At 44.3% G+C, this 21,416-nt stretch overlaps 1 protein-coding gene across 1 annotated transcript in view; it reads left to right on the top strand.

Moving 5' to 3' along the window:
- BUB1 (BUB1 mitotic checkpoint serine/threonine kinase) overlaps positions 1-19,521 on the top strand; it is a 45,938-nt gene extending 26,417 nt beyond the window's left edge. The window contains exons 16-25 of the mRNA XM_054021424.1: positions 732-912; positions 2,441-2,528; positions 4,586-4,824; positions 5,346-5,486; positions 11,115-11,230; positions 13,133-13,294; positions 13,533-13,690; positions 13,780-13,957; positions 14,664-14,770; positions 15,526-19,521. Coding sequence (XP_053877399.1) covers positions 732-912; positions 2,441-2,528; positions 4,586-4,824; positions 5,346-5,486; positions 11,115-11,230; positions 13,133-13,294; positions 13,533-13,690; positions 13,780-13,957; positions 14,664-14,770; positions 15,526-15,721 — 1,566 coding nt within the window. The 3' untranslated portion in view covers positions 15,722-19,521. The remainder of the gene's footprint in view (positions 1-731; positions 913-2,440; positions 2,529-4,585; positions 4,825-5,345; positions 5,487-11,114; positions 11,231-13,132; positions 13,295-13,532; positions 13,691-13,779; positions 13,958-14,663; positions 14,771-15,525) is intronic.
- The last annotated feature ends 1,895 nt before the right edge of the window (positions 19,522-21,416 follow it).

The following is a 21,416-nucleotide window of genomic DNA, read 5'->3' as shown; positions in this document are numbered from 1 at the left end:
CCCTGGCATATTAACTTTTGTCTCCTAGAAATTTCATGGGCAGGTCACTGGACATCTGCAAAACCTTGAAGCCCCAGGGTATGTTTCCAGGAATGTGACTTCCCCATCCCATAAACACAACTTCCCTCTACTGAAATGTGTTTAGAAATGGGAAAAGTATGGTAACACATGGCCCAGATGTTACATTTAGTGGAATTAAATGTTGTCCAGTCCAAACGTCACATAGCTGGAAATGTGAATTGGAGGCCAAGACCAACAAAATTAATCCGAGGAGAGAAGTTTGTCCCTGGAAGAACGGAGCTTCACTCCTCTGAGTGGTTGGGAGCCAAGCACGGGTCTGCATGTGGATATCATGTGCATCTGTGTGGGTGGGGAGGTGAAAAAGGGTGCTTCAGTACTACAATGACTAGAGTAGTCGGGGTGGCTGTAGTGCCTTACTAGTCCTGCTCCTTGGCCTCTGGCCTGGGGTTATAGGTTAAGCTTTGGAATTTGGCAAAGTCCAAGTGTGCAGAGGTGGCCATGATGGCTTATTTTTGCTAGCAATGGGGAGACTGTATTTCTGCCTGGAGAAGGTCAGACCAGAATACATTGGTTCTCTCATTTGTGTCAACATGTTGAGGGTATCAATGACTGTTGGCTGGGGAAAAGCACTGTGAGGTTCTGCTTGAACCGCAGGTATCACAGACTTCTTGTTAGCTCCCCGGTGAACACTGCTTGATTCTTCTGTGTAGGAAGGAACTCGGACAACAGAGTTCTTGATGGATGACTCCACTGTGTGGGCTCTGCAGTGTAATAACAAAACACTGGCACCCAGTCCCAACAGTACAAGAGACTTTGCACGTGCTACCCAGCTTGCTTCAACCCCATTTAACTACCTGTCAGCGCATTCATGGCAACCCATGGAGGACAAAGGTAAAGGGTATCATCATAAAATGATGTGTATTTGAGAACATGGCATCTGATTCAGTTCTGCTTTACTCCGGTCCTGTACCAGCATCACTTCCCATATCTCAGCAGCTACTTGGAGTTCATGACTCCCAACATTACAGTATGTGGGTGCTAATTAATTTCAGGAAAAAGAATAGCAGGGAGCATGAGCCTACATAGCACCAAAGCTCCTCCGGGAGTTGTAATTTGGTGGGGGAGAAGGTAGCAGTTTCCCCTTCTGCAAGGATTCTCTGATAAGCAGTTCCTAAAAACCTCCTAAACTACTGTTTCCCCTATGAATACCTTCATGGTTGCTTCCATACTTTTCTCTTGTGTGGAATGCCCTCCCTCAAACCATAAAGCTACCACGCCTTCCAAATCCCTCCTTAAGAACTGCTCCTACCATAGTGCTTACAGAGCACTGGCAACTGACTGGGTAGGCAGGCAGTGACCTGAGCCTGTTGCCGCTGATCGTATGTCTCATTAACAAAACGTAGCTGTACCTACTAATTGTACACACAGCTGTTCTAAAGGAAATACAAGCTTGGATTACTGTTGCCCCTTCCCCTCGTCTTTCCACTCTGCTCTGTCTTTGTCTTTAAACTGAATTGAGGTCAAGAACTCTGTACAAACAATAAGTGAGAGCATGTCAATAACTTAAGGGTAAAAAATTTAGAGTTTGTAGTTACCAAAATCATTAGCAAGCCAAGAAATTCAGAGTTGCATTTAAACTTGGACAAAAGACATTTGGAAATGCATCTAAGATTGCCCAAAGAATCCTCTTTGTACCCCTGTCCAGATGCCAGCTTCCCAGCTTCCTTGTTCCCTCGATATCTGCTTTTAGATGTTGTTTTGGGGTCAAGAAACCTGTAGAGGGGCTCTAAAAACATCTCTCAGCAGGATATTAACATCTGTTGTGTCAAGTGCTGGAAAATGTTTGCAATTAACGTTCTGTGCTAAATAATAGAGAAGAAGTGTTCCTCTCACTTTTTAACTTTAGGAATGAAGAAAACTTAAACCCATGGGCTTGTACTTGTTAGTGTAAGAACAGAAGCAGAACACTTTTCAAAATGGGTTTGGTGCCTATTTGAAAAGCTTCTCTGATTCAGTGTGCAATCAACATTCCGGAGACTCTAACACTGTCCACAGCAACATTTTTAAATTAAATGTTTAACAGTGACTTCTAGTGCACGTAGGCCACAATCGTCAATCCTGACAGCTAAAGTTAGTCACGTAAATGAATGACTTGAATTTCAGCTTTTTGCTCAGAACTCATTGAAGTCGAGGGGAAACACATTGGGTTGGGAGTTCTCACTACTTTGTTGAATGGGTTAATGTGTTCCAGTACTTCTGTCCCAAAATTTACTAAAATCTCCAATGAACTTCTTGCTAGCTAATCACACAATCCATAGCAAATCTTTGTGCTGAGTTATACTGGATTTTATTGTAATCACTTATAGTTCACAAACTGCTCTTTAGCAGAGGAACAAACTTGTCATGCACTTTTATTCAGAAAATGCAGTCCACAACAATGATGGTAAGATGGTTCTGGATTCTTCTGAGGAGCAGTACATGGAGGCGTCCAAAACCAGGAAGCTAAGGTACAGTGTGACTTGTTCAGATGTTTGAGATTGCAAATGCCTATATGAAGACTTCTTGAATGATAACAAATTCGTCACCTCACAGATGCATTTTTCTACATGCTCTAGAATCCACATGATTACTCAAATTGTCTCAAAATTTTTCTGTGCCTCATGAGGGGTCTGGGTAGGATTAGTTAAGCTTAGGGCTAGAGAGATAAAGCTCCCCGTAAATCATGTTATCAAAGTCCTGTGCACACAATATTTCTTTTTGTGCACACCTGTGGCTCAAACTGTCACTCTAATCCTTCTCAAATTAATATTGCCCACTTAGAATTGATCTAAGTTAGTACACAGTACCCACTGCCCTTTGGGAAAGCAATATTTCAGAAATTATGAGGGTAAAGTTGGGGACCGTAACATGGGTTGACCCAAACTGACCTGCCAAAGAGTGAAATGTATTTGTTCAACAAGACATCTGAGTAACTGAGGGTACATCTACACTGCAAAAAAACCAACCTTGCGGCACCAAGTCTCTGAGCCCGGGTCATCTGAGGTAAGGGAAAGGATTAATTAAGGAACTGCTGAAAGGGTCCTGAAGGAAGCAGCTGGAGAAGATTCTAGAACTGCTGTGAGCAGGAGTCACACAGGTCTATTGTAAGACCTTTTAGCATGGGGAAAAAGTTGGGGTTGGAAAGCCAGAGCCAGAAGGGTGAGGGCCTGGGAGAGCAAACTCCATGGAAGTAGAGAAGACTCCAGCTAGGAAGGGCTGAGAGTAGCCTGCCAAGGCCAAGAAGAGATCCAGAGACCAGACTCAAGGGATAGAAGAGACAAGCCCCAGGGCTGAGCATTATTTTGTGTTTTATGCCAATAAATTAAGCCCTGGGAAGAAGAGGTATTAATGGACAAAAATAAAGCTTTTGTGGAATTGGGAAACAGAGGCAGGGCCGCTGCAGAGCTATACCTGGCCAGAGGGTACTGTAGGACAGGCATGCCCATTGAAAAGATCAAGTATGTCTTTGCTTGGAGTCCTGTAGTTGTCAGAGGTGCACAAGGGTGTCTTCTTGCAATGGGGATTGTCAGTAATCGGTAGGCATACTCAATAATGGTCTCCAGGTGTTGGTGAGAGGTGGGTGAAGGCAGTGTCTCAGAGGAATTCTCAAGATAAGAGTGAAGGGGTGGTACCATTTTGCAAGTTGGGGGTGGCTTGGGCTAGGCTCAGTGTTTGAGTGTAGGCCAGGTGCAGGTCATTGCTCTCTGCTGTACCTGAAATAAACCAAAGTTTTGCCGTGACAAAGCAGGTGCTGGACACTGGGAAGGGAGCACTGTAGGTCAGTGTTCTGTATCATTTGTAAATGCTGAGTGCTTGCTAGTAAGTGTTGTGGTGGGGCATTGCTCAAAGAAGGTAGGGAAGGTTGCATTACAGAAGTAGCATGTATATACCTTAACTTTATTTCCTGGGTTTTCAGCTATATGACTTTAGCTACTCTCCATATTCTGTAAGGACATGAGGCAACACTAGGCAAAATTTCAACTGTATATTAAAGCCCTTTTGGGCGATTAATTAGGGCTTCCACACAACACTAATATCCCAAATAGCTACATGGGGAACCCTGTGGATGGCAGAGGAGCATCTTGCAAAAGCTCTTGCTTTTTTCTCTTTCAGTATGAATATGCTGTCCTTCACTCTCTGGGGTTGTCCTTGCGTCTGGATAAGTGATGCTTGTTTGTTTTAAATGAAGTAGATATTCTGGACCACAACTCTGCAGCAAGGGATGGAATCTATGGCTGGGGAATCAGAGTACATGTTGGGAAAGTTCTCCTGAATCCTAGGCATTAAAGTAGTTGACTCAAGCCCTGAAGCGTGAGGATTTGTTTCACATCATTTTTTTCAAGAACATACAAAAATGCAGTGACATTCATTTAAAGGAATACAGATACATGCCATTATTGACATTGGGGCAAATGAATGCAAGCCTAAGTTTATTGCTTTAAATATTTGTATCTTTTTTGGGACATCGGGAGGGCCAGTTCATTATTGACAAGTAACTTAATGTTTTTTGTGTTTAAATATGTAGCCCAGTTTTGGAGCAGAGCCCAGAACAAGGATCTCTGCCAGGAAATGCACCCTCTGCAGCTGCTTCTGCAGTATTAAACCAGCAACTAGCTCCTGAGAAGGCTGCGTTGGAGACTTTGCAAGCAGCCAGGGGATATTCAGATGAGGAAACGGTGCTAACTGTATGTAAAGAGTCAGTCAGTACTCCACGGATTCTCGTGTGTGCAGAGGACAGGACATACCAGAATGTTAAAACTCCAGGTACTAAGGGTCAACAGTATCATTTCTCTGTTAAAGCTCGGATTTAGGTAGCTGTCTATACTTAGTGTTTCCTTCCAGTGTGCAGTTGGTCTGAAGCAAGCGACTATGAATCTATGAAATGTCTTGCAATTTCTCTAAAAAGTGTTGCTTATGAGTAGTGATCCAACAGCATGTGGAGGGATAAGGCTGCATATTTCCTGCATCTTGTGAGGTGCTGAGTGCCCTCAACTCAACTGAATTTATTGGAACCTGAGGATTCTCTCTGCTCCTCTGTCAGCTCAGATCCAATGGTTTGGCTTTATTAATGCCTGTGTTTTCAGGTAACAAAAGCTTTTATATTCCTTTTATTAAACTGTTTCACCCACTCAGCCAAATCTTGGGTCATCAAAGCCAAGACATACATAAGGGTTCATGGTAGGGATAATCTGTCATTCGTGCTTAGCACTAGATTGTAGACTTCTGTTCCTCTATTTACTCACATTTTACATACTGCCTACGTATTCTCTCTCCCTTCCACGAAGTCATTGTTGAAAACCCTTGGGACGAGGGCTTAATTCGCAAACTTCTATCAAGGCTACCTAAGCCGCTGAGTACCTACTCCAATACATTTGAATGGAAATCCAGTCTTCCCACTATCAAACTGAAGACTGAACTTACACTGGGTAAGAACCACCATTTTGACATATCAATTGCACTCTGTCTGAAAATTGCTTTAGATACACTAGACAGTAAAAAAATAAATTCTTAAATTCTTTTACGTTTATTCAGAAAACCTTCCAAAAATGGCTCCCAGATTGTTTAAAGATTAAAGAACTTAGGGTTCAACAGTGGACCCATTTAAAAATTCCTGTATTTGGATATTATCTGCCTCTCTGTCTCTGAGAGGGAACCAATAAAGTACTTGACATGGAATTCTGAGGCTTGTATGGAACCACAATAGTCCTATTTCAACATAGATGTTGTATGTCATAGTAATTACATCATAGCTGCGTGACTTAAGTGTTGGTGTTCCCACTAATGGAATACGCTTCAGACTCTGACTACTCACATGCAGTTGTAGGCAAGCAGCAGACACCACCAGTTTGGTCAACATAATATACCCTCTCTACATACCCACTCGTCATTTGAAAGCTTATTATGTCTACTTTGAGATGAGGTCTGATGTGGAGCTGTCAAATGGTGCTGTTAAGCAGGGATAAACAATGACACCAATATGTTAAAATGACCACTTTGAAATGTTTGCATTTGTTTCTGTTAGTTTACTGACTATGTATTATTTCAAGACTTAAAATTGGATTTCTTTGTGGCCACAAAGCATCACAATAACAATCTAAATGGTAAAAACAAATCTGATGATAAATTTGTACAGGTGGTATTGAAATGTAATAGCACTGGTGACGTTTCTAGTCAACTTCATTATCATCTTGTTTATTGTTATTGTCTCTGTCAAGAATGCTTGGGTTCCCCCAGTGTTCATTGCCTTAGCATGTACACATTTCTGTGCAAGTAGGATTATTCTGACTACAGATGCAGTTGATTGTGCAGTGGCCCCTACTGGTACAGGAACAAATAAGGTCTTCTAGAAGCTCAGATGACTTTGGGCCTGGAAGAATACAGGAAGTAGTTTGTCATCTACACTTTTCCATCTGTGTTGCAATGATGATCCAATATCAGGTTTACCTATGTGCGAAGACATCCAAATCTTTGTTTTCCGAGATGCTCTTTTGACATGCTGTTCAAAACCGTCCTTGCATGGTGGAAGTTAGGCCAGTGACTTGTCCTTGTTGATGGGTAGATTGCGGTGCAAGCAATTCAAGTCTCCGTGGGTCTCCTTTTCTTTCTCAGTCTGATCATACAGCACTGCTACCAACTTCCTTGCTGCAGAAATTGCAGCTTGTCCATCACTCCCAGTTTGTCAAGATCTCTGAAGTGGTAAGCTCCTTTTGTTTTGACAGCATATTAAAACACAGATTTCCCCCCTTCATACCCTATTAATGAGTGTACAGTAGGAACTATGTTGCAGAAGTCATGAGTGAGTGCATCCCAAATTGTATACATAGGTATGAAGCGATGCTTGTTAAATGTGCTGCTAATGGTGCATGTTTTCAATCCATTTGTTCTCTATATGTTCCATTTTTGGAAAATAGTGAGCAGCGAAGACCAACATATCTGTATCGGGAGACCTAATTATTATGATATCTTTGATACCAAGAGACCCAAAAGCCATATTGAGGCACACAGCATGCAGAAGCGTCCTTGTATCCGTTTCATCTTGAGTACTGTACAAATCTTGGGCTTCTTCGGTGCCTGTTCTGGAGATGGACTTTGCTACTTCGCCACTAAAAAAGCCTCCAGCAAGGAGTATTTGTGTTTGATTGTGCTCCTACACTCTGTTGCCTTTTGAGCCATATATTCACAGAAGAATTTTACACGCGATTGCTTGTTAGATACCATGTTTAGAAACTTTTTTCCATGAAGGCACAGGGCATTTCTTGTGTCCAACCTTAAATCCTGTCCGGCACTGTCTTTCTGTAGTTTTCAGTTACTGTTGTCATATCTGTCAAAGACTTTGATTGTGGAATTAGCTTTCTGAAATCCTGGTAGGACCTGCCTCAAGTATTCAACAGCCAATTCTTTTAATGCAGAGGCAGATTAAGGTTTCTTGGGCCCCTGCCCCTCCCCAGTGCTTCCGCCTGCAGCCCCGCCCCTGTTCCTTCTGCCTTCCTGTGGCCCTGCCCACAGCTCCACCCCTTTCTGCCCCTTCCTCGGGGCCCCACCCCTGTTCCACCCAGCGTCCGTCCCCTCACAGCCCCACAACCCCTTTTGCTCCTTTCTGCCCCCACTGTGGCCACAAGACGGGAGAAACTCTGTCCCTGTGCCATGGCCCCGGGCCACAGTGGGGAGTGAGAGCTCCTCCAGTCCCAGGGCCATGTCCGGGCACTGGGGGTTTCCCTGGCGCTCCACGGCTTCTTCCCGGAATGGGTGGGGGTTGCTGGAGAGTCCTCCGCCCAGTAGCTTCCAACGGGGTCAGGAGCCGGGGGGCCTTCAGCTGGCAGTAGCAGATTTTTTTCGGGGCTCCCCAGTTGGCCAAGGCATGAGCCCCCATTGGCCCAGTGGCTAATCCACCACTGATCTAATGTATGACATTTGTCTCCAGCCATCGTTTGTATGGCAGCCCTGGCACCTCTGATCTATGCTGTGGTTTCTCTGTTACATGCTCTTAGCTTATGGATTCTTTCAGCTTGAGCTTCCAGCAGAGGGCCTAATTCAGCTTTGTTCTTCTCATTGTTCCATCAGCATGGAAAAGGGACAAAGGGATGGGTCCCATTGGGTGACTAAGGCTATGTCTACACTATGAATTTCTTCGGTATAACTTGTGTCGTTCAGGGGTGTGAATGTAAGCTAGACCGATCTAAGCGCTGGTGTAGACAGCGCTGTGTCAGCAGGAGAGCTTTTCCTGCCAAGACTGCCTCTCGCAGAGGCAAGAGTTATTACGTCGACGGAAGAGGTCTCCCCCATCAGCTTAGAGTGTCTTCACTGGAAGACTACCCTGATTTAGCTGCGACACTGTAAATGAGGTAGTGTAGATTTTTTTCAATATTTGTGGAGAGTCTTTTCTCTTTGATGTAAGCTTCAAGGGGCTTGTATCCTCCATGTCTATGTGGAAGTTACACCATATGAAGTAAAATTCCCAAAGTATATTGTTAGAATTACCACCACCATTTTTCATTGTGCACAAGTATGATGGAATCCCCAGGGTATAACCTGGGACTGTGGGACCCCTGTGCCTCCTTAACTCTCCCTGTCCCACACAGTGCTTTGCTAGTGACAAGCATCAAACCCTTCCCGCCCTGTTATCACTCAATACAACAGCATGGGGAGCTCCATACCCAGCTAGATTGCATGAATGCTCCCTGAGCCATTCACGAATCACACAGAGAAAGGCAGCAGCAAATCTCCCAAGCCTCCAGCCTTGTACCCCAGGACTGTACCGTCTTGCCCTGGTCAGAAGCCTGACCAGTGTAAGTTTATTACCCAGTCCACCCCTCCCTCAAATGTGGAGAGGACACACACCAGCCTTTGTAAACTGAGCTGAGATTTCTCAAGCACTTCAAGCAAAACACACTATTTTAGGTAAAATGTAAAACAGATTTATTAACTACAGAAAGATAGATTATAAGTGATAGGCACAAAAGGTCAGAGATAATTACCAAAGAAAATAAAAAGTAAGTGTACAATCTAAATCTGAAGCCTTATTAGACTAGGCAATATTTGGATCAAGCAATTATTCTCAACTCACTCAATGCTGCGGGTAGATTATAGTTCTTAGTACACAAGCTTCCCCTTTGAGCCTGGGACCAGTCTCAAGTCTTTGTCTTCCCAGCGTTCTTGTTGCTTCCAGTGTAAGTGGGGAAGGAGAATGGCAAAAGCGTGATGCCACTGTCCCCTATTTTATATCCTCAGCCCATGTGCCTGGACGACACCAGCCCAGACCAGTCCTGGTGGGCTTTGCTGAGTCAGAGTTGAGCCATCCTCCTTTTGTATGATGCTTGCCCAGTCCTCTGACAGCATTGTAAATCCCTTGATCACAATTCCCCTGCTGATTAATGGTCATTTAACACCCTCCGGGGAGTGGATCATCTCCTTTGTTGTCACTGGAGAACTAGCAGTGGAGACTCTCAAACTTACAACATATTTCAGTAACAACCATACAGCAAAATCTCATCACTTCATATATACTAACGATATACATATTTTGGACTATGCAATACAATTTGCTGCTACTGGTGCACAACCTTCAGTGCCAGACTGATCTTGTTAACAAACTTCAGCTGCAAATATGGATAACTTATAATCACTAGTGAGACACTTCAACAATTAAGAATATGCCACGTGAAAATATTTCATGTTGGTATACTGCAAAATGCTGCTATTTGCCATTTTTTGCCACATGCTAAACAGGTGCATTATTTCGGGGGTGGGGTCGGGGGGAGAATATTTGACCATGCAAAACCAGTAAAAAAAATCTCTTCATACATTGTCATATGGTAGCTTTGACCAATAAAACACCACCTTAAGGTGTTGAAATTAAGCAGTAAAAACTGTAGACATAGTCACATTGCAATATTTCTGGAACTGCAAACAATGAAACTCATTTTGGATACCATTGTTTCACCTTGTTTACAGCACCCCTTGACAGCTCCACATCATACCGTCTCTAAACATACATAAAATAAGCTTGCAAGATATATATGATGTGGATGTGTGTAGGGCTGGACTCGCCCCTGTGGCGCCTCCTGCTGGCCATCCTCTGGAATTAGCTCATTTTCCAGCCAGGAGCGCCCTTTGCAGGCCGGTGATCTGCCTTACCTCACTCTGGCCCCCGTGTCCCTCCCAGGACCCCAGTGCCCCTTCACTGGGTTTCTGCCCCCCTTGCAGAATCCCTCAGTCTCAGGGTCTCCCGCCCACAGGGGAACCCCCACCTACTAACCCCACCTCGCCTCCGTGTACAGCTACTGCCAGTCACCATCTAGCCCCACTCCCTGGGGCAGACTGTAGTACATGCCACTCATCACAGGCAAGATTGGATTGGACCTACTGCCTCTCTCTATAGCTGGGCTGCCCCGCCGCAGCCCCAGTACTGGTCTTAGGCCCTCAGCTAGGCCCGCAGCCTGGGGGTTTTCCAGGCTGGAGCTCCTCAGCTTCTCTGGCCTTCCCCCAGCCCTGCTCCACTCCCAGTACCCTGCTCAGCTCCCTTGCAGCCAGGCCCTTCTCTCTCTACAAGCAGAGAGAGACTGTTGAGCTCCTGGCTCCCAGCCTCTTATACAGGCCAGCTGTGCCCTGACTGGGGCATGGCCCCTACTGAGCCTGCTTCCCACTCAGCCTGGGCTGTTCTCCCAGCCCTCCTCTCCCCAGGCTAGTTTTAACCCTGTCAGGGGTGGAGCAGGTGGCCATCCCGCTACAGGCGGGTACACTAAACTCCAAAACTATGGCCTTTTTTGGAGAAAATTGCCACACACCTACTAGAAAGCATTATAGTGATTGCAATATGAGGGTGCCATGGAGCTTCTGAGATTTTAAACTTATTTAATACCTGTTTGTTACACAGCCTGAGGGTCACCGAGTACGACAGTAAAGGTGTTTATAACACACCAAAGCAATAACGTACAGTGCTGTTGTAATGTGCTTGGCCAGTTCATTCTGTCTAGAAAGCTTTGCTGAAGAGGAAGCTTTGTAACTAGAACTCATTAATTTATTGTATCTTTCATCTCCTTCCTAAACTGCCAAAGGTCCTAACTCATTCCATGTGGAGTGCTTACTTGGAGAAGGGGCTTTTGCTCATGTCTATCAGGCTTCTGTCCTGGATACAAATAACCCTAAAAATAACCAGAAAATAATATTAAAGGTAAGTGGCTTTGGTTCTGAATAGCTTGTCAGATAACTTTTAGAGCTGGCTTCGCTGAGGTCCCTTAGTAATTCAACCAGTAGTCTGAGATGTGTAACTAAGTGGATTCCTTAAAGTGCCTAACCTCTAAGGCAGTGGTTCTCAACCAGGGGTACACGTACCCCTCAGGGTATGCAGAGGTCTTCCAGGGGGTACATCAACTCATCTAGATATTTGTCTAATTTTACAACAGGCTCCATAAAAAGCACTAGCGAAGTCAGCACAAACTGAAATTTCATATAAACGACTTGATTATACTGCTCTATATACTATACACTGACATGTAAATACAATATTTATATTCCAATTGGTTTATTTTATAATTATACGATAAAAATGGAAAGGTAAGCAATTGTTCAGTAATAGTGTGCTGTGACACTTTTGTATTTTTAAGCAAGTAGTTTTTAAGTGAGGTGAAACTTGGGGGGTACACAAGACAAATCAGACTCCTGAAAGGGGTACAGTAGTCTGCAAAGGTTGAGAACAATTGCTCTAAATGGACTTTGTCTGTCTTCAGTTTCCCGCCATTGGTTCTTGTTATGCCTTTCACCACGAAGTTAAAGAGCCCTCCAATACCTGGTATTTTTTCCCTGTGAGTATACTTAGGTGCTAATCAAGACAGCTCTCAATCTTTCTGATAAATGAAAACAATTGAGTTCCCGTAATTCACTGTAAGGCATTTTTCCAGCCCTTGAATACTTTTTTTTTTTTTGTTTAGCTCTTCTCTGTACCGTCTACTTCAAAGAATGAGAAAACCAAGTTTTTAAATGTGATTATTTTTTTTACCTGATAGTGGTTTAAGTACATAGATTCCTTGGCTCTAGTACTCAATGTGAAGTGGAAATTGGGTTTCCAGTGTTGTACTAGCCTCCTCTATGGCTGTTTGTCATAAATTGTCACTTTAAGCAAGATGGTGTACTGCCTGCAGTAGGCTTAAATGCCAATTTTAATCTTATTTTAAATAAAAGACAATCTATATAGAAATAAGCTTCTAACCATATAGGCAATCATATTGCTGTGAGCTGAATGGTTGGAGCACTTTTTCAAGATCAGTCATAGAGTTCAAGGCTGGAAAGTTCTAGATCACCTAGTCTGACATGCTGTATATCACAGGCCACCAACACCACCAGGCAGAGAATGGAAGGACTAAGGTGCACCAAGACCCTGCCATCGCAGGGCATTAAATCTCAGCAAGGTGGAAGTAGTGAATTAGCCTAAACAAACATTCTTCTTTGAGCAGTGTCCCTATGGGTGCTCCACTGTAGGTGTGTCTGTGTCCCTGCACTGCTAATCAGAGCACTTCAGTAGCAGTGTCCCTTCGCCCCGCGCATGTGCTGCAACCCCTCATGCTCTGCCACGAGGCTATCCAGTGCTGTGCACACAAACCCGTCCCAACCGCCCCTGGCTAGAGATGCAGCTTTAGCTGTCCGTTAGTGGATTGTTAACTTCTTTAGAATTGTTAGTTTTTAGCTACCTTTTGGAGATTTGCTTTAACAAAAAGAAAGAAAGGGATAAAGAGATTACTTCTAAAAAACCCCAACCCTTTATTTTAGATTTTGTTCTTTTCTTTGGGCCCCTGTCTGGGGATTTCCCATGACAGGGTATATCCTAAGTACACTTAACAGCAAGGGTATTCAGGTTTTTTCCGCCCAACTACGAAGAGGTTTCTCAAAGGCATAACAGGCCTCTTTCCCCAACCCAGACTTCCTACCCCACAACGGGATCTCAATCTAGTGTGAAAAGAAAAATGCACAAGCATTCAGGTCACTGTAATTATATGGGAAGATTTTCCCATCTTCCTTCAATTTACTAGATAAACCTATTGGATTATATCACCATTTAATATGGAGTGTTTGATTACAGGTGCAGAAGCCTGCAAGCCCTTGGGAGTTCTATATAGCATCTCAGCTGATGGAGAGGCTTAAACCAAGTGTGCGACATCTCTACATCCAGTTTTATTCTGCTCACTTCTTCCAAAATGGAAGTATATTAGTTGGTGAGCTATACAACTATGGAACTTTACTGGTAGGTGCACTAAGACTTGTGGTCTGAAGAGGTATATTTGTAACCTTTTAGGAACTGAAATACATTGCAATGCATAGTAATCCATTGTTCCTCTTTGCTTTACAAAAACACTTGTTGTAGGTTTATTTTCCACTACTCTGTTTTGCAAATATGGAGCTACAATGTATATTATGTAAAGCTATCTTTCGGTGTGGTTGACATTCTGTCTCTTTTCCTTTCCCCATATCTTTGTTTACAGAATACCATAAATATTTACAAAAAGCTTCCTGAAAAAGTGATGCCTCAAGCACTAGTAATCTATTTTGCTGTAAAAATTCTATACATGGTGGAAGAGCTCCATAACTGTGGAATCATTCATGGTGACATTAAACCTGATAACTTCATACTTGGAGAAAGGCAAGTATTTCCCTTTAGCACCAAAACTACTATCCTTTTGTATTGTGGTTTTAATAATTACGTGGCAATCATTTACTCATTTACTGCAGGCTTTTGGATAATGACACCTGTGACATAGACAGTCTCTCTCATGGTCTGACAGTCATTGACTTGGGTCAAAGTATAGACCTGAAACTCTTTCCTGAAGGAACTGCGTTTACAGGAAAGTGTGAGACATCTGGATTTCAGTGCATTGAAATGCTGACACAGAAACCATGGAACTACCAGGTATGAGATTACATAGATGTAATAATCTGAGCACTTGGGCCCCAATCCACAAAGGTACATAGGCTCCTAAATCACAGATTTAGGAGTCTAAGTCCCAGTTTTAGGCTCCCTGCAATCCACAAAACCCCTGCCAAACCCTGTTGGTGCCTAAACTCACTCAGCTCTACGTTTCTGCCTCTGAGCATGTGCACTTCCACCCCATTGTAGGCGTCGGGATGCCTTGTATAGGGAGCCTAGATGCTAAACTCAGGTTTCGTGGATTGTAATGTTTATGTGGGATTTTGGATTTGTTTGAGGTTTTTTAACCCCCCTCTCTAGGTGCCTAAACATTAGGTGCCATGATGCTCAATGTTGCGATGCCTAAGTCTCTTTGTGGATCCAGGCCTAGGTGATTAAATTCTGGCCATCTGATATGAGTCCAGCACTTAAACTTGATAGGCAGGATTCTGCATGGACGTAGCAAAACAGGTTTGCATTTCTTTCTGCTGTAACTTCCACTGATAACTAAGATCACAGCTATTGTTATATAAAGGCCTGATCCTGCAACTTCTGCTCACATGACTTGTCCAGCTGAAATCATAAGGTATCAAGAAAATATGTTCCACAAAATACTTGAGCAGCATGAGTTTTCAGATCACCTTTTAAGTAATAATGCTAAATCATTAATCTGGACTTCTTCACAATAGACACATCTCTCTCTTTTTAGACTGATTACTTTGGAATTGCTGGAACAATATACTGCATGCTCTTTGGCACCTACATGAGGGTGAGAAATGAAGAAGGGATCTGGAAAACTGAAGGAGTCTTCAGAAGGTTGGTCTCACTGCATCTTAAGGGGAGCTCCTCAGGAGAACCTTTTTATAAAATGCAGCTAAAACTACTCGTTTTAGATGGCTAGAGAGATTTATCTTCTACACCCAGTTCTGGGGAAGCTGATAACATAGAATTAGCTTTTAAAGTGTCTTAGTTACCCTCCTGATGATTTAAAACCCACGATTACAAGCTGAAGTGTGGCAAGTTCATACGCACACATGCTGCTGGAGGAGGCATTGTACTTGATGAAGGAAGCCTTTCTGGCACAAACTGCTTTTCAGCAGTGGACGTGCTAGATTCCAAGAAGTTAAGGAAAATTTACAACAAATAGGCTTAACACATGACAGTACATTAGTCAGCAAGTTTGACTGGCTCCTTTGTAACATGTTGCTTAGTTAAATTGCATTATCTTGTCTAAGGATTAAGGTCCACAAATGCCCTGGGTTGGAAGTTCCTGGGGGGATGAAAACATTGGCCTATTTAAGAAGGCAATACACTCTATGGGGAGAGGGGGGCTAGAAAGAAATTCAACTACATAGTCAAGTACGATAACAGAACAGTTGTACTTGTTGCCACTGAATGACTAGACAATACACTTGTTTCTTCCTATTACAGTGGGTTTCTCTATGTATAGGTAACTTACTTGTTTGCTGTAACTGGAATAAGTGTACTGAGCAGGTCAACTGAAACTAAATATATTGAGAACAGTCTTGATATGCTGATGCTGTAATGAAGTGCTTGTTTTTCTCTTCTAGGATTCCTAATGCAGAATTGTGGAATGAGTTCTTCTGCAGCCTCCTGAACATACCAGACTGCCATCACCTTCCATCTTTGGGAGCTTTACGCAAAAAGCTAAGAGACTTATTCCAAAAGTCGTATGCTAAGGAAATAAAGTTCCTTCGTAACCGGCTTGTGGTGTTGCTCATAGAAAACAAACGTTCACGAAAATAAGCCTTGAATTTAAAGACTTCTGTTTCTCTTACTATGGAGAGAAGCTTTCTACATATACTTTTTAAATGTCATGTCTTTTCAAAATACACTTGGTTTGCTACTGATCTTTGAGTGAACTTTGTCCTTGACAACTTGAATATTTGCCTCTACTGTCATGAAGAAACTAATCTACACAAGCTACATGACTTTTTAGGAAATTCTAACTTGAATGTTTAAAGTTACTTTGGCGGACTTCAATGTGGGAGACCAGCTGGAGGTCTCATGCAGCAGTAGTAAAACCTCCTCTGCTTTCAAAAACAATGATTTTTTTTTTCTACCACAAGGTATATTGTCCATAATAGTTGCATCATATTGGGTACATGATGCATAAAGATGAACTGATAAACAGATGGAAGGTAGTGGCTGCTTTGAGACCAGTCATCATGACTAGTTGGGTTCATTATGGGCAAATGGAAGAAAGGCCCAACCAGTTCATAGATTCCATGGCCAGAAGAGACCATTGTGATCATCGACTGACCTCCATAACATAAGCCAGAGAACTACTTTGACCTGAAACAAAATGTTTCCTATTTGGAATCCCTTTTAGAGTGTCTGACAAGGCTGTAATGCCCATTCAAATAGCTTAAAATAGGCCTTTTTTATAAAGAAAGCAAATCTGACCTGAAAAACTGTGGCGTGCAACATAAAAACTGGATTTAATATCATCTCTGACAATTGCAGGAATTTATCCAGAATAGATTAACGTCTATCCTGGTGTGAAGTTAAGGCTTCTGGTCAGACCTGCTTAGAATTCTGGACCAGCTCTCTGCACAGGAATTATAATTGTGCCCGTGAAGCTTAGTGAAGAGGCCAAGATTCTTTATCTGGTAGCTGCTGCTCAGAGGCAGAGACATTAGGTGTTACCATTGCCACTTTAGGAACAAAAAAAGAATTGTACTTCCATCATGCTTGGAGATGTAATTAAATGCTGTGTCCTTTTGTAGAAGGTCACATGTTTCCAAACCTGAGCTCACCAGAAACACAGCATCTCCAGCCATCAGAACACTTGTTTACTGAAAGGAATGGTATGCAAAGTAGTGACGCTGCTGCTCCCTAATAGGCTGGATGCCAGTGAATAGAGGCTACACCATAACCCAGAAGACTGGCAAGCTTAGACAGACCCTGCTTTACAATTAACTCTGAAAGAGTTACTATTTAATGTAGCTTTCCTCAGGAGCTTGAGACAATAGTGCACGCAACATGCTGATGCAGACCTTCTGCTTCCTTTTGTTTGCTCAGCCTCAGAGACCTGTAGGACCTGAAGCAGGCGTTAAGCTTTCTGACCTATGTCATACAGGGCTTGAAATAAGAAGAAAGTGTTCCCTGCTACTGTAGCATAAAGGTTTAAAAAATGAGAACACCCTGCTTTCCGGCTGGAATCTGTGCTGATCTTTATACACTGCTGGGAGACTGAAACAGTGTCCAGGACACCATGTGCTGCACATTATCACTTCTGTGCTTCAGAGTAGAACAGTGACCTCGAGGGAGGACATTGCCCAGTCAGTGACTGGCTGGGTTAAGAGCACTTGATTCTCCAGCTAGCCATTCACCTACAGACAATGACCGGTGTAGAGACAATCACTACTTTACCCCAGCACACTTTCTTGTCCAGAAGCTTTATGGTGAGTTCCCGTTACAGGTGCTGTGACAGGGAAATGGATTTGTGACAGTTTGGGATGCCCATCCTGTTCATCAGACCACCCTTTCCCTGCTTTTAGACTTATACTGCCATCTGATACCCAGCTCCAGCTCCCACATCACACAGAACCAAGAGAGGTAGAGTTCAGAAAGCCAGTGGCAGCTCCAGGTAGAAGTCTCCTGTTCCAGGGCTGACAGCACTACTGGGCTGAAGACAAATTGTGGCAAGCAGAAGGCTTCCTACACTGTTAGAGGGAAGTAGGATGGAGCCGATATGGCCTGGGGAGAGGAGAACATAACTGACACAGGCTACTAATTGATAACTTAAAATGTTATGGGAATTTTAGTCATATTTGTAACTATTATGCAGCAACATGACTCAAATTGCACGCTTATTCTAGCAATCTTGCCTCGCCAAACTCACAGAAAGCCTGAGGGAAAAAAAGTAAAGTCAGTCACTAGAATCTTAATTAGATATGTGAAGGGTAACCTATTTCACATCTAGCCCAACCTCTGCCAGCAAAGGGAGAACAAAGTTTTATGGGCACCACCTTCCCTTTCAACACCGCAGCCCTCCATTGCTTGCTTTGTTCAAAACGCTCGATTCTATTGACAGAAGAACCACTGACCTACAGTATTTTGCTAGCTCTTCAGCAGGTCTAGTCTCAAATGCCTCCAGAAAGGAGGCTTTCACTGTTTTCGTAGGAGACTGTTCAAAGGATGTGCATTCCCTCCTCACCACTATTTATCTTTTGTCCTTCTGTTTGTCTCGTCTATTTCATTTCTGTTTTGTACCTTAAAGGCTGTAGCCCCTCCTCTATTTAGGAGCCTCTCTACCCGCCTCATTTTCCACTGTATTGTGGAGTTTGCAAATTGAAACTTAATTAGTTGTAGTAAGAATTCCCTTGCAGCCTGTAATTAGAACATAGAATTTAGAAGAGAAATTATTGCTTCACTAAAGGGCAAATTACAAAGATTACCAATTTGCTAGCACACAAACACAAATGCAGCCTGCTGGCAGAGGGCTTGCACTGAGGTTACCAAGGCATCACCCTCTGGAATGTAAAAATATGCAGAATGCTTTGTGGACTCTTGCATTGGATTCTTAAATCATTATGCTCCCGCATAAGATATTGATGCTTTCTTAGTACATTTTACAGAGCTTGTTGCCTGGAATACATTTCCAGCATAAGGAGTGACACCTTTTGTCCTATGTCAATAGAAAGGAGTTAGGGTAGTCATTTTTACCTTCATGGGGAGCAAGAATTTTTGGAAAGATTGTTCTACATTTTTGCTTCTGCAATAAGTGAAAATGTGGCTGCAGTATGTAACTGGAATAAGTATCTAAAGCACCCACATGCACTTTGCGTTATATGTAAGAGTATCTTAATTATAAATACAAAAATGGGCCTGGTCTTTTAAATAAACAGGAAGCTCAAAAAATCCAACTATAGCAAAACATGCATGCCCAGAAACCTCAAATTTAAGACTTAAAAAACAAGCGAAAAAGATCAAAAGCAATTAAAAATAATCTGTGCTTATTTTGCAATATTGTCTACACTCTGACATACTGCGGTCAGAATTTGTGTCATGGGAAAAGTCTGAAGAAGAGTTTAAGGAATACCTGCTTGTATCGTTATATTCTCTTGCAGAGGCAGGTTCGCTGTCCCATCAGGAGTAGCAGTAACTTCTTCTGCAACCTCTGCATTTATTGTTTTCATATCAGTCTCAATCTACAAAGGCAAAGACAAGATTTTGACAGAATGGATATAGTCTTCTAACTAACGAAAGACAATTGACAACTGAACACTAGCATTACCAAATCTGAGCCATCCACTTGGCTTGATGTGGAAAGTTAGAGATGCTTTCACTAGCAATGTAGTATTCTAAAATACACTTGAACAATCTAATCTGACTATGAAAGAAATCTGCTAGTTAGGCAATCTACCAGTGTCTGCCAAATGCCATGCAGTTCAGCGGGAGCCATGTGGCATGTCTGAAGCCACAGGCAAAGCACATTTGGCACTATTTTAATCGCTAGTGGCTAATCTTTGTAAATCTGTTACTCCATGATTTCTGCGCCAGAAGAGTTGAGCATATGGGGAAGCTGTGCTTTCTGAAATAAGAACTTCAATAAAGAGCTATGTACACTGAGGTAAATGAAGCATTATTCAGCATTTAATCCAAGACAATTCAATTCATCTGCATTTTTCTGTATTCACCTCTTGTTATTTGCAAGTGTGAGGGAACTTAAGTGTGAGGTGGAATCACTTACGATTCCGTCTCCGCCCACCGCCAACCTCCTGCTTGACCCTGCACTGAATTCATAATCCTGTATTTATAACATTCTGCAGTTCTTGGAAAGTGGGATGGCACAGCTGCCCTCATGGCATGCTGGAGCAAGGAGGGGATGAGCTGGAAGGGAAAAAACTTGGGCACAACAAACAGAATCCTCTCCCTCTTATTCTGACTGGAAAGATAATCTTGTGAACACTGAGTTCTTCTTCGAGTGCTTGCTCATATCCATTCCATTAGGTGTGTGCGCGCCGCGTGCACGATCGTCGGAAGATTTTCTACCCTAGCAACACCGGCGGGTCGGCTGTGGAGCCCCCTAGAGTGGCGCCTTCATGGCGCTGAATATATACCCCAGCCGACCCGGCGCCCCCTCAGTTCCTTCTTACCGCCCCTGACGGTCGTTGGAACTGTGGAGCGCTGCTTAGCTGTTCTCCACTCTCCCTAGCTTTGTTGGTTATTAGCAGTTATAGTTATAGTGTTTATAGTTAAATAGTTAAATAGTTTTTAAAAAAGTTGTTATAGTTGTTCTAAGTAGCTCAGGGGATTAAGGGGGTCGTCTCCCCCTTTCTTCCCCGGCCGCGGGGCCGGGCTCATGCCCAACGCTCCCGGCTTCAAGCAGTGCGCCTCCTGCGCGAAGCCTATGCCCACGAGCGACCCGCACGACTCCTGTCTGAAGTGCCTGGGAGAGTCCCACCAAACAGATAAGTGCAAGATCTGTAAGGCCTTCAGACCAAGGACCAAGAAGGAGCGGGACTTTCGGCTCAGGCAACTCCTGATGGAGGCGGCACTTAGCCCGGACACTCCCTCTACGGGCCAGACCCCGGCGCCTAGCACCTCGGTGCGCAGTGCACCGGCAGCACCGGCTTTGACGACCACGCGAGTGGCGTCAGACAAGCCTCCCCGGCACCGGACCTCGTCGGCACCGCAAGCAGTGCCTCGGCGCCGATCATTATCCCCGGGGCATAAAAAAGCCCATAAAACGGGGACGTCCGTGCCGAAGACGCCAGCTCCCCCAGTGCCGGGGGTAGAGCCGCGTCCGCCGGTGGAGCAAAGGAAACAGGTGCCTCCAGCACCGTCGACTCCGGCACCGAAGCCGTTGAGTCCGGTGCAGATAGCGTCTCCACCGAGGCCGGCGGTGATACAGTGCCTACCGTCGACTCCAGAGACCTTCGCGGCGGCGAGAGACTTAATAGCTCTCACGGAGCCGGCACCGCCTCAACCACCGGCACCGACTGCACCGCTGACTCGCCCGGTCCAGTCGAGGGGGAAACCGGCCTTGATGCGCCCTCCACAAGGACTGGAACCTCGGCACCGCTCCAGGTCCCGAAGCAGGTCCCCACGCCGCTCGCAGTCCCGGCACCGAATATCATCTCGGCACCGGTCGTACTCGCGGCCAAGATCTTCTTCGCGGCACCGCTCTACGTCTCGGCACCGATATGATCGTCGGCACCGATCAACGTCGAGACGTAGCTCTCGGCACCGCTACGGTCGACGCTCGACGTCGAGAGGCCGCTCCCGGCACCGGGCATACTCCAGGTCCTCGTCGAGGTCCAGATCCGACTCCCGGCACCGACGAGGTCATCGGCACCGGTCGCGGTCCCGGCACCGATCGCCGGCACCGCGTGGAGATAGAACATCCCCGGACCGGCACCGTGCGGCACCGCATCCCACGGGATTCGTCTCGACGCACTCGGCACCGCCATGGCCATCGAGATCGGTGTCC

Source organism: Malaclemys terrapin, chromosome 3, assembly GCF_027887155.1.
Source record: "Malaclemys terrapin pileata isolate rMalTer1 chromosome 3, rMalTer1.hap1, whole genome shotgun sequence".
Classification (NCBI taxonomy): domain Eukaryota; kingdom Metazoa; phylum Chordata; order Testudines; family Emydidae; genus Malaclemys; species Malaclemys terrapin.
Note: the sequence above shows the minus strand (reverse complement) of the source record. Positions and strands in the feature narration are given on the sequence as shown.